At 46.3% G+C, this 13,163-nt stretch overlaps 1 protein-coding gene across 3 annotated transcripts in view; it reads left to right on the top strand.

Annotated features, from left to right (window-relative positions):
- Positions 1 to 13,163, top strand: part of MELK (maternal embryonic leucine zipper kinase) — an 86,445-nt gene that overhangs the window by 17,121 nt on the left and 56,161 nt on the right. For 2 of the 3 annotated variants that reach the window (XM_068271313.1, XM_068271310.1), the window contains exons 8-9: positions 2,674 to 2,772; positions 10,753 to 10,821. In XM_068271313.1, coding sequence (XP_068127414.1) covers positions 2,674 to 2,772; positions 10,753 to 10,821 — 168 coding nt within the window. The remainder of the gene's footprint in view (positions 1 to 2,673; positions 2,773 to 10,752; positions 10,822 to 13,163) is intronic. The other variant, XM_068271311.1, reaches the window with a different exon arrangement.

Raw genomic sequence — 13,163 nt, 5'->3', positions numbered from 1 at the left:
TAAAACGTGCGTAGTTGTCCATTTGTCAAATATCCCTGAATGTATAAATTGTCATTACTATAATGGAAAATGTTAGCAAAATCTCTGGGTCTAATGGCACAAGCATTTGTATTGCAATGAGTTTTGCACTTACAATTGTTTTTTGCATTCTGAGAATTTTTACATTCCCTTCACTGCAGCCTGTGTCCTAAAAAGTGACAAGGAGTAAAATATACCATTCATGCCTGCCCAAAAAGAGTGAAGGTAACTTATGCAGTAGCTGATAGCTCTGAAACGTGGAACTGTACAGCAATTTTGCCGCATTAATCGTGGTAAAATCACTTGTGCAATACATTTTGAACAATAACATTTTGCGCTTTTAAGTGTGAATTGGCCTTAAGTGCTGCTTCAGACAGGCGTCTGAACCAGCAGCAGCATCTCCTTTAGGCAATGTCTAAACAAGTAGCCACTGTTGGTTTCTACTAAGCAGAAAAGCATTTGACGACCCCCGCCACGGTTCGTGCGCCGCTGCTACATCACATCCCCGCTGCTATGTCACACCGCCCCCCCTGTAGCGCCGCCCCAGAAAACTACCGTATTTTTCGGACCATAAGACGCACTTTTTCTCCTCCAAAAGAGGAGGGAAAAAGTCAGTGCGTCTTATGGTCCGAATACTAAAATTCAGACCAGCCACATGTATCCCGGGTATCTCCCAGAAATGTACTAAATGCACTCTGCAGTGGTCTGCTGCCACTGGACACCCATCACTCATCACCCCTCAGATAACCTCTGATGCCGGGATCAGCGCGATGAGTAGAGCGACACATCGGGAATAAAAGTGTCTCCTGATGTCATTCAGATGCAGCGTGCGGTAGCCTGTCCCAGCCAGCATGGCAGCGGCTCCATGTTCAATCGTGGACGCCCCCCGGCAGCGGCTCTATGTTCAATCACGGACGCCCCCCGGCCCCCGCTCAATCTTGAAAAGGGTCCCGATCGTTCACCCTCACCATTGGAGTGGAAACGGCTCTACTTAGCCAATCACGGGCGCCGCCTGTACTGCTTTGTGATTGGCTCCAATGCTCCTGCCTCGAGACCATTGGAGCCAATCACAAAGCAGTACAGGCGGCGGCCGTGATTGGCTAAGTAGAGCCACTTCCGCTCCCATGGCAACAATGAACGATCGGGACCTTTTTCAAAATTGAGCGGGGGGCGTCCGTGATTGAACATAGAGCCACTGCCGGGGGGCGTCCGTGATTGAACATAGAGCCGCTGCCATGCTGGCTGGGACAGGCTACCGCACGCTGCATCTGAATATCGGGAGACACTCTGACTTATTCCTGATGTGGTGGCTGACATGACGCGCTGGTGGCTGACGCGCTGACCCCACATCGGGGGTGCTTGTATCCCTGGCAGGCTTGCATCAGTACAGGAGGAGGAGGCGGCCAGTCTAGAAGACTTGCGTGAAGCACATGGTGCTGATGTCCAACCCTGCACACAAACCGGGTGCTGTGCCGCTGCTGCATCCAGGTTACCAGATCCACGTGACCCCCCCCCCCCCCCCAAGAAGATGAATTGGTTATGTAAGCCCTGAATGTACAGTACTTACTGTAAAGGGGGGGGGGGCAGCTTACTGTGATGGAGGGGCTATTAATGTAATGGGGGTCTTACTCTAACTTGGGTGGGGAAGATTACTGTTGAGGGGGGATATTAATGTAATGGGGGTCTTACTGTAACTTGGGTGGGGCAGATTACTGTGGGGGGGGGATATTAATGTAATAGGGGTCTTACTGTAACTTGGGTGGGGCAGATTACTGTGGAGGGGGGATATTAATGTAAAGGGGGTATTACTGTAACTGTGGAGGGGGGCTATTAATGTAATAGGGGTATTACTGTAACTGGGGTGGGGGCAGATGAATGTAATGGGAGTCTTACAGTAACTAAGGTGGGGCAGATGACTGGGGGGCTATTAATGTAATGGGGGTATTACTGTAACTGGGGTGGGGCAGATTACTGTAACTGGGAGGTTATTAATGTAACTGAGGGGTTATTACTGTAACTGGGGAGGGATTACTGAGACAGTTTTTGAGAAGAAGCTCCGCAAGAAGCCCCTGCACCATGGATGCATCAGGTTTAGTATATATTTTTTTTCCCCCTGTTTTTTGGCCTCTAAACCTAGGTGCGTCTTATGGTCCGGTGCGTCTTATAGTCCGAAAAATACGGTAGTTAACACATGGGTACTGTATAACAGAGAGCTCATTATACATGGTAACACACACACTCTATTGCCATGCTTGATATTTATCCATAATGTACCATGTCATTGCCCCTCATACCTTCTCCATAGCAATAGTACTTGACATTCTGGAATACCAGGGTGACCTGTCTGTTCAGTGGTCATTGCCTGCAGTGTCACCCATAGAATCAAGCTCGATTCTGACCCGTGAAACCAATAGTACATATGTTAGTTTAAGCCATGTGCCAAAAAGACCCCATGAATCAATATAGTCATATCCTGAAAATGACCCCTCAATGCCAGTATTTGTATGTGTGAGCCTAAAATAGTAGCATGTAGGTAATTTTACCAATATTCTGCTATCAGGTTTTCAGGCACCCTTTTTTTAATGTACATCTAGTAGAAATCTGATATTGTTACCTTACTTGATAAATGATAACCCATTTTGTTTTCTATTTTAGGCAGATATTTGGAGCATGGGCGTGTTAATGTATGCACTGATGTGTGGATACCTGCCTTTTGATGATGATAATGTAATGGTGCTGTATAAGAAAATTATGGTAAGTTCTTCACTGGTAATATGCAAACTTTAAGGCAATCTGCTGTGGCAAAAATCCTGAGAAATTCCATATTGAAAGTTTTTACAGTTGTATCTATATATGGAAGGACAAATGGCTTATTTTCCAGAAAAGTGCCATTATTTGTAAATGACAGGTTTTAATTGCCACTGTTGTGTGGGATCACCACTCTCCACATGATCACCAGTTTTTGTTAAAGCGAACCTGGACTGAAAAATAAGTCAAAATAAACCTACAAACGTCATACTTGCCTCCCATGTAGTTTACTCATTAATCTTTCTCCTCCCCTGCGTCCTGTTTGACCACTATGATCGATGGAATTCTCGGTTCCCCATTTTTTAAAATGGCCATTACTCCCTAACAGTTTTATGGTCAGCTCTTTGTAAAACTGATATATAACTGATAGGAACCAATATATTTCATTTCTGACAAAATCTTGCCGGAACTGGAAAGAATCGTGAGAAGAAAATGGTGAGCTTCTGAGAGGAGCTAACGGCGAGGTAAGTATGTAATATCCATTTGCAGGTACATTATGTGTTTGTTTTTAAATAATTTTACTTGGTTCAGGTTCACTTTAGCGTACTGTTCTATGCCAGAGTGCCACTAAAGGTGAAAAACATAATTTGGAAAACATTGCAGTGTTCTCCCCAGAAATTTTTTCCAGCTGGGTGGCATGAAAAAGTAGCCGGGTGGGGCGCAACAGGGGGGACTGTAGGGCTGTGTAAGCTCTGCTTACAGCATATGACTGGGAGGAGGAAATGAGCCAATGTCAGCCGGGTGCTTACCAAAATTATCCGGATGGAGACCTGAGGAGAACACTGAGCCTCCATATGACTCTTGCTTTAACCACTTGCCGACCGCCTTAAGGCGATGGGCGGCGGCAAGGGCTGAGCCCAAACGGCCGCAATACACCCATCGGCGGCGGCGGGCGTGGTTATGCGGCGATCGCGTCATTCGTGATGCGATCAGCCGCCGGCGACTGGCTCCGCGCAGCCACCTCCCGCGCTGTAACCCGCCGGCCGTTCGGAAGCGCCGGCTGGTTACTGGCACCCCGATCGCCGCACGGAACGTGTATAATAGGCTTTGTAATGTATACAAAGCCTATTATACAGGCTGCCTCCTGCCCTGGTGGTCCCAGGACCACCAGGGCAGGCTGCAGCCACCCTAGTCTGTACCCAAGCACACTGATTTCTCTCCCCCCCCTGCCCCCTGATCGCCCACAGCGCCCCTCAGACCCCCCCCGCCCACCTCCCAGACCCATGTTTACACCCAATCACCCCTCTAATCACCCATCAATCACTCCCTGTCACTATGTCAACGCTATTTTTTTTTTTTTTTAACCCTAAACTGCTCCCTCCTGATCACCCCCCCCTGTGTACTGTATGCATCTATCCCCCTGATCACCTGTCAATCACCCATCAATCACCCCCTGTCACTGCCACTCATCAATCAGCCCCTAACCTGCCCCTTGCAGGCAATCTGATCACTCACGCACACCAATAGATCGCCCACAGATCCGATATCAGATCACCTCCCAAGTGCAGTGTTTACATATGTTCTCTACCCTAAACACCCACTAATTACCCATCAATCCCCCCCTATCACCACCTGTCACTGTTACCCATCAGATCAGACCCTAATCTGCCCCTTGCGGGCACCCAATCACCCGCCCACGCCCTCAGACCCCTGCCCTGATCACCTCGCCAGTGCATTGCTTGCATCTATTCCCCCCTCTAATCACACCTTGAGACACCCATCAATCACCTCCTGTCACCCCCTAGCACACCTACTCATCAGATCAGGCCCTAATTTGCCCCGTGTGGGCTCCTGATCACTCGGCAAAAGCCTCAGATCCCCCTCAGACCCCCTTCCGATCACCTCCCCAGTGCATTGATTGCATCTATTTTCCCCTCTAACCACCCCCTGAGACACCCATCAATCACCTCCTGTCACCTGGTTTCAAGACTACTCCTCACGGTTTAGGGCCCCTAAAATGCCAGGGCAGTATAGGAACCCCACAAATGACCCCATTTTAGAAAGAAGACACCCCAAGGTATTCCGTTAGGAGTATGGTGAGTTCATAGAAGATTTTATTTTTTGTCACAAATTAGCGGAAAATGACACTTTGTGAAAAAAAAAAAAACAATTAAAATCAATTTCCACTAACTTGTGACAAAAAAAAAATCTTCTATGAACTCACCATACTCCTAACGGAATACCTTGGGGTGTCTTCTTTCTAAAATGGGGTCATTTGTGGGGTTCCTCTACTGCCCTGGCATTTTAGGGGCCCTAAACCGTGAGGAGTAGTCTTGAAACCAAATGTCGCAAAATGACCTGTGAAATCCTAAAGGTACTCATTGGACTTTGGGCCCTTTAGCGCAGTTAGAGTGCAAAAAAGTGCCACACATGTGGTATCGCCGTACGGAGCAGTAGGATGTGTTTTGGGGTGTATTTTTACACATACCCAAGCTGAGTAAGAGAAATATCTCTGTAAATGGACAATTGTGTGTGTGTGTGTAAAAAAAATAAAAAAAAATAAAAATAAAAATAAAAATCAAAACATTGTCATTTACGGAGATATGCATGGGTATGTGTAAAAATACACCCCAAAACACATTATACTACTTCTCCTGAGTACGGCAATAGCACATGTGTGGCACTTTTTTGCAGCCTAACTGCGCTAAGGGGCCCAAAGTCCAATGAGCATCTTTAGGCTTTACAGGGGTGCTTACAATTAGGCACCCCCCAAAATGCCAGGACAGTGAACACACCCCACAAATGACCCCATTTTGGAAAGTAGACACTTCAAGGTATTCAGAGGGGAGCATAGTGAGTCCGTAGCAGATTTCATTTTTTTTTTTTTTTTTTTTTTTGTCGCAAGTTAGAAGAAATGGAAACTTTTTTTTTTTTTTTTTTTTTTTTTTTTTGGTCACAGTGTCATTTTCCGCTAACTTGTGACAAAAAAATAAAATCTTCTATGAACTCACCATGCCTCTCACTGAATACTTTGGGATGTCTTCTTTCCAAAATGGGGTCATTTGGGGGGTATCTATACTATCCTGGAATTTTAGCCCCTCATGAAACATGACAGGTGCTCAGAAAAGTCAGAGATGCTTCCAAATGGGAAAATTCACTTTTTGCACCATAGTTTGCAAACGCTATAACTTTTACCCAATCCAATAAATATACACTGAATGGGTTTTTTTTTAATCAAAAACATGTTTGTCCACATTTTTCGTGCTGCATGTATACAGAAATTTTACTTTATTTGAAAAATGTCAGCACAGAAAGTAAAAAAAGAATCATTTTTTTGACAAAATTCATGTCTTTTTTGATGAATATAATAAGTAAAACTCGCAGCAGCAATCAAATAGCACCAAAAGAAAGCTGTATTAGTGACAAGAAAAGGAGGTAAAATTCATTTAGGTGGTAGGTTGTATGACCGAGCAATAAACCGTGAAAGCTGCAGTGGTCTGAGTGGGAAAAAAAGGCTCTGGTCCTTAACCTTCCTGGCGGTAAGCCCGAGCTGAGCTCGGGCTATGCCGTGCAGGAAGATATCTCAGCCCCTGGTGGGGCGATTTTCTTCATTTAAAATGCTGTACGCGCAGCTAGCACTTTGCTAGCCGCGCGTACAGCTTGATCGCCGCCGCTCTGCGGCGATCGCCGGCACGCAGCGGCGCAAGAGGGCCCCCGCCAGAGCCCTGCGCTGCCCGGACCAATGAGTTCCGGGCAGCGCTATGGGCTGGATCGGAGGAGTCTGACGTCAGGACGTCGGCTGACGTCCATGACGTCATTCCGATCGTCGCCATGGCGACAGGAGAAGCCAAACAGGGGAACGCATTATATACGCGTTCCCCTGTTTGCTATTGATGCCGGCGACGATCGCACTAGAGGGACACATGCGCCCTCTAGTGGTGTTTCATGTAGCTACCACTCTGGTAGCTTTACATGAAACAAAAAAAAAATTAAAAAAAAGATTTTTGCCTTTTTGGCAAAAACAATTAACCGCCAGGAGGGTTAAGGGGCGAAAAGACTGTGGTCCTCAAGTGGTTAAGATATGTACCATCTGTCTTGAAGTGAACCTCCAAGCCAAAACTCTACTCAATCCAATGCTCTGAACAACAAAATGCTAGAAGCTCTGGCATAGGACTCTTCAAAAATTGGAGTGCATGGCTTAATTATCATTGGTACTTAAAATCACCGATTTGGAAATGTTTATGCGGTGCCTAAACTTACCACCGCACCTGGTAATTACATTTTCTGTATGCATTGGTACTGCACATGCACAGCTCACAAGTGGCGTGAAAACTGCCTCTACCCACTGTTATCTATGTACAAGTGCATATTTTGAAAACTTTTCCAGGATTATTTGCTGCATATACTAAGTTTCTGTGTCTCATGAGGGGTAAGGAGTTGGATCTAAAAACAGAGGAGCATGGCACTTTCCATCTGTTTTATGAAAAAATAATCAGTCCACTGACAAGGCATGATACATGCCAGATAACAGGTGGTTCCCTGTGTACAAACAGTTTGTGTTACGGGAGATTGTATGTCGAATTTGTAAGTTGAGTCCTGTGTTCAACATAGTGAAACATGGATAGGGCTTTTTGTTGTGGAACCACAAGGCTCCGCATGTCCTGCAGATCAGATTAGACGGAGACGCTGCTAACTCACACACAGATATGAACTGGGGTTTTCTTTGTGAAAATGCAAAGCTCAGCCTGGTCTGAAAGGACATGCTGGCCCCTCCAGAGGTTTTAGTGTACCCTGGTTAAAAAAGAGGTGGTGGAGTAAATGTCAGGACAGAGCTTTATTATGTGTGCAAACTGACCTACTAAGGTCACAGCTTTTCTGCCTGTACCTGTCAGATCAGATGACTTTTTCACCCTTCATTGCTGCTGTCTGTGTGCTCTGTTCTCTGGGCAGCAAAGACATCCCACTCTCTCCAGCAAGTGGAGATCTGCTCTGTGCGTCTGACACCCGGGGAGGAAGTGAGTGATTGCCTGCACTCCTCTCTTCAGTCAAACGAAAGTGCCGTAATTCACAGACATGGGAAAGTTAGTACGGCAAGTAATTACAAATACACATTCAGTGGGGAGGGAGAGGCGCAGTTGACCTGGTGATGCAACTGTGAAGAGGAAAGGAGGCACTGAATACTCCTATTACAAAGCCAAACAGGCTGTAGTTTGCCCTGCCCTGCCTTAGCCACACAGGCTCCAGCGTTCCTTCCCTGTGATCGTGCAGACGGGCAGACTGCTTGTAATGCACCTTGTTCCTGGAGGAGCACTCTGCAGTCAGTAATTGTCCCGCCTATAGCCATGCCATGCCGAGCCAATGACTACGAGCCCGCCGGAGACCGCGAGATCTCCTACACTGAGGAGCTGAACTTGCTGGGCAATCTGTTAGAGGAGGCAGAAAAACCGCGCTGGCTTTTCTAATATGCAAAATAACAGCCGGGCTGGCCTTATTTCACCCGGGCAGCCCACCCACTTAATTGATCCTGGGGAGAACACTGCATTGTAGGCTACACTAGACAAGCAGGGTCTTCGCCTTCCTCTGCATCAAGAGGGATATGTGAGGGAGCAGGCTGGTGTTGTACTTTGTTCTCTGGTTGAACTCGATGGACTTATGTCTTTTTTCAACCCAAATAACTATGTAACAGTATGGCTTTAAAAAAAAAAGCAATCAGTGTTTATTTCAAAGAAATTAAATCTCACATAAACTGAATGCTACTAAAAGTGACCATATGTTGAGAACAAAAAAGTGGCAATCTGTTTTCAAATAGCCATTTTGTTTTAATCAATAGGATCCTGTGTGTTCCTTGTACTTCTACTTCATTTTTCTACCTGTGTTCAGGCAATAGTAACACTCCATCTTAGACAGTAGCCCCCCCCTCCCCCCTTCCAGAGCAAGCAGAGCATGTTGGCACAGCTGGCTACACATCCTCTGTACTCTTCAGCTGCGCCATACAGTGTAACTCCCCTCCCTGCATAAATGTACTTAGTGCCCTTTTTACCTGATCGTGTACAAAAAGCTAGGAGATTTAGGTGCAAAAAAAAAAACGTAGGTGAGGTTTCTCCTCTCACAGCTCTGCCCAAGATTTTGGTCAAGGCAAAACAGCTAGATGTCATGCCCCTCTTAATTCTGCATCTTCTAACCACTAGGGGAGGAACAAAATCTTGCATATATAACATACTAGCTAAAGACCCGGTATTGCTTGGGTATGTATTTGGTTGTTTTTGGCTCCAGCCACTTTTTCTAACTTTGACACAGTAACTCAATCACCAAGTTTGTGAGTTTTGGAGTCCTTAGCATCAATAATGTGAGACTGGAAGCAGTTTAAATGTTCCCATTGTAATGAAGCTGTTTGTGGCTCTGCCCCCTTTTTTCTGAATTTGAACTCGAGTCACCCAAATGACTGACTAGCAGATTTAAGGCCTCTGCCATTAACAGTGTAAGAATGGCAGCAATTTCAATATTCCCCTTGAAAATGGGTGGATTTTGATTGGCTGTTGTAGGCTCCACCGACTTTTTACTGAATATTAATACCAGTCACCAAGTGACCAACTGTGCCAAGTTTGAGAACCCTGCTGTTAACAATCTAAGGCCTCGTTCACATCTACACAGCACAGATGGCTGTGCGACCGCAACGCGTACGATCAAACGCCATCTGCGCTACTGATCCCATCCATTGACAGTGATGGGTCAGCTCTGCACTTGTGGGCAAAATACAGGAAGTACACAAGCGCATCATACTGCTGCGCACTGCCTTTGATGTGAACGGCAGAAGGGCTGTCTATGCCATTCTGCCGGTTTTGCGTGTCACCACGTCCTACACACTTCCAAATGCGCACGGAAGTGCATATGATGTGAACGAGGCCTAAGAATAGCTGCAGTTTACATGGTTCCATTTAAAATGAATAGCTGAAATTTGATTTGAAGTTTTCTGGTCCGCCCACTGTCACTAAATTTTTAAAGAGAACCCGAGGTGGTATTTAATTATGTTAGTGGGGCACAGAGGCTGGTTGTGCACAATAACACCAGCCTCTGTTGCCCCATGGTGTGCCTCCATGTCCCCCCTGCGCGCCGCTATACCTCCGCAGTGCTAGCGACACGCAGCGCGTCGCCAGCACAATGTTTACCTCTGCGCTGTCAGCGCCGCTCCCCCGCCTCCTCCGCAGCGGCGCTACCCGCCCGCGTCACTTCCCTCCTATCAGCGGAAAGGGAAGGGACGCGGGCGGGTAGTGCCGATGCTGAGGAGGCGGGGGAGCGGCGCTGACAGACAGCGCTTAGGTAAACATTGTGCTGCGGAGGTATAGCGGCGCGCAGGGGGGACATGGAGGCACACCATGGGGCAACAGAGGCTGGTGTTAGTGTGCACAACCAGCCTCTGTGCCCCACTAACATAATTAAATACCACCTCGGGTTCTCTTTAACCTCGGTCATCAAGTGATCAACTATGCCAAGTTTGTGGACTCTGGCTTTATTACTGTGAAAATGGTAGCCTTCTAAATATACACACACACCACACACACATATATGTTTTTACATACTGTATGTCTAAAGTGCTGATTCAACTCCTATACCTCAAAGGTAATGCATTCATTTTTTTAAATCCATGAGAGGGAGATTGAGAGGGAGCTATCTTTCTATCGATCGCTATATTATATTGTAGTCTCAGACAGTGGCATTGGTTTGACAGATGAACTTGGAACTTATGCAATTGTTTATGCTTCTTGTAGTAAATGTATTTATAAGCTTGTTGAATTGCAATAAGAATTTGAACTTGGCTTTACAAACCTAAGTGATGCCTTTTTTTGTTGCCTAATGACTTGGTGCTGGATATGGTTTCTGTACCCCTTTTAAAAGTGGCTAAAAATACAAATTGTGCTCATGAAAAAAAATAATGGGTCAGCTAGGTTTTTGTGTTTTTTTTTTTTTTTTTTTTTTTCCTTGTTTCAGAGAGGAAAATATGACATCCCAAGGTGGCTTTCTCCTGGTAGTGTGCTGCTGCTCAGCCAGATGCTTCAGGTATGTATTTATTGGATAGAGACTGGCAGTTAATCTGTGAGGGTGCTATACTGACAAATGGTTCTCCTTAAAGGGATACTGTAGGGGGGTTGGGGGAAAATGAGTTGAACTTACCCGGGGCTTCTAATGGTCCCCCGCAGACATCCTGTGCCCGCGAAGCCACTCACCGATGCTCTGGCCCCGCCTCCAGTGCACTGCTGGAATTTCAGACTTTAAAGTCTGAAAACCACTGCGTCTGCGTTGCCGTGTCCTCGCTCCTGCTGATGTCACCAGGAGCGTACTGCGCATGCACAGACCATCCTGGGCCTGCACAGTACGCTCCTGGTGACATCAGCGGGAGCGAGGACACAGCAACGCAGGCACAGTGGTTTTCAGACTTTAAAGTCTGAAATTCCAGAAGTGAACCGGAGGTGGGGCCAGAGCATCGGTGAGTGGCTGCGCAGGCACAGGATGTCTGCGGGGGACCATTAGAAGCCCCAGGTAAGTTCAACTCATTTTCCCCCAACCCCCCTACAGTATCCCTTTAAAGCTATAACCATTCAAATGTTTTCAGTGCTTCACTCACTATAAATCAATACGTAAAGGCAGTTAAATACTTTGTTTAAATCGGACCTGAACTCAGAGCTTTAACTCTGCTCTTAAAGATGAGCAACAACATACTAACCTTTAAAGAAAAAAATTTCTGTTAGGGCTAGTTCACATTGGGCACTCTTCTAGCTTTTTTGCCAGCGTTTCTGATTGCTGGTGATAATATAAATCGCTAGAATAGTGCTACAGCAATGTATTTCAATGGTAGTGTTCACATATTAGCGATTTTTATAAATCACAAACACGGGGCAAGCAGTGATTTTGAAGCCATTGCACTTCCATGTTAAGTATATAAGTGCTTCAAATTTGCATTTTAAAAGTTGTGTGCAGCGGTTTTTGAGCACTTTTCCCAGCATCCTTTTGCCAGAATACCCATAAAGCAGTACGGCTTCCTGTGACCTGTCATTTCCCGTTTGTGCAGACAGCAAAGAGGAGAAAAGAGCAGAGGCACCATCTTCACTTTTCTTTTGCTTCAGTCTCTTCTTCACACCACTCTCCAATGCAACCCTCAAACACTCAAATGTGCTCTGGCTTTTTATAACACACGTGTGCCTGAAGAGCCAATAACAGTTCAATACTTTCAACAAGGAGAAAGACCAGTGTTACATTTTCAAATAAAAACTGCTGTCCACCAATCACAGGCTCAATCACTAAACTCAAAATGCTTAAACTTTTTACTCAACACAAAATCACTTAATAGCTGAAACCCCAAACTCTCTAAATACATACAATGTGCGCTTCTCTAAGCTTTCTTTCTGTCCTGTGCAAGCGTTCAAGGTCCACTTTAAACAGTCACACTGACAAATTCTGTAATGTTTTAAAAAAATAATTTTAAAGCCCATCTTCAGGCACAGATATAACACCATCTAAAACGGGTCTCAAACTCGCGGCCCGCGGGCTATTTGCGGCCCCCGATACAATATTTTGTGGCCCGCGCCGGCAAAAGCTTCCTTATAGTTCGCTTCAGTGCTCCCAAGTAATCTGCCGCATCCCCGCCGCTAAACGAGGGCTGCAGAGCCCCCAAATCGCCCGGGGGGCAATCCGCCGGCATTTCCTGCAAGTGGCAGAGCTTTCAGCTTCAGCTCTGCCCCTCCTGACGTCAATCGCCGCCTCTCCACCCCTCTCTGTGAAGGAAGAGTGAGGGGAGCGGGAAGAGGCGGCGATGCGCCGCGATTGATGTCAGGAGGGGCAGAGCTGAAGCTGAAAGCTCTGCCCCTTCCAGAAAATGCCGGCAGATTGCTCCTTGGGCAGCCCTCGCTTTGCGGCGGGGGCATGGCGGGTTACTTGTAATGGGAGCACTGAAGCGAACTATAAGGTAAAATAGTTCGCTTCAGTGTGAATTTGATTTTGAAATAAAAATCAGTGTTGGGGGGGGGGGGAGCTGCTGATTGTGAAATCCCTTATGCGGCCCAGCCTCATCCTGACTTTGCCTCCTGCGGCACCAGGTAAATTTTAGTTTGAGACCCTTGATCTAAAAGCTTTGTAATCAGAGTGGTCAATAGTTACTCTTTATATGTTAAAGAGAACCCGAGGTGGGATTTACTTATGCTAAAGAGGCACAGAGGCTGGTTGTGCACACTAACATTCATAGTCTGAGGGCTCAATTCCACTATCGCGAATTCGCATGCGTTTTTCGCATGCAAATTCGCATAGCAATACAAGTGAATGGGACTGTTTCCACTTGTCAGGATTCCTTTGCGTTTTTCTGTGCAGAAAAAATTCGCATGGCAGAGCCATCAGAATTCGCATGCCGC

The sequence above is a fragment of the Hyperolius riggenbachi genome, chromosome 1 (genome assembly GCF_040937935.1).
Source record: "Hyperolius riggenbachi isolate aHypRig1 chromosome 1, aHypRig1.pri, whole genome shotgun sequence".
NCBI lineage: Eukaryota > Metazoa > Chordata > Amphibia > Anura > Hyperoliidae > Hyperolius > Hyperolius riggenbachi.
This window is presented reverse-complemented; position numbering and strand designations above follow the sequence as displayed.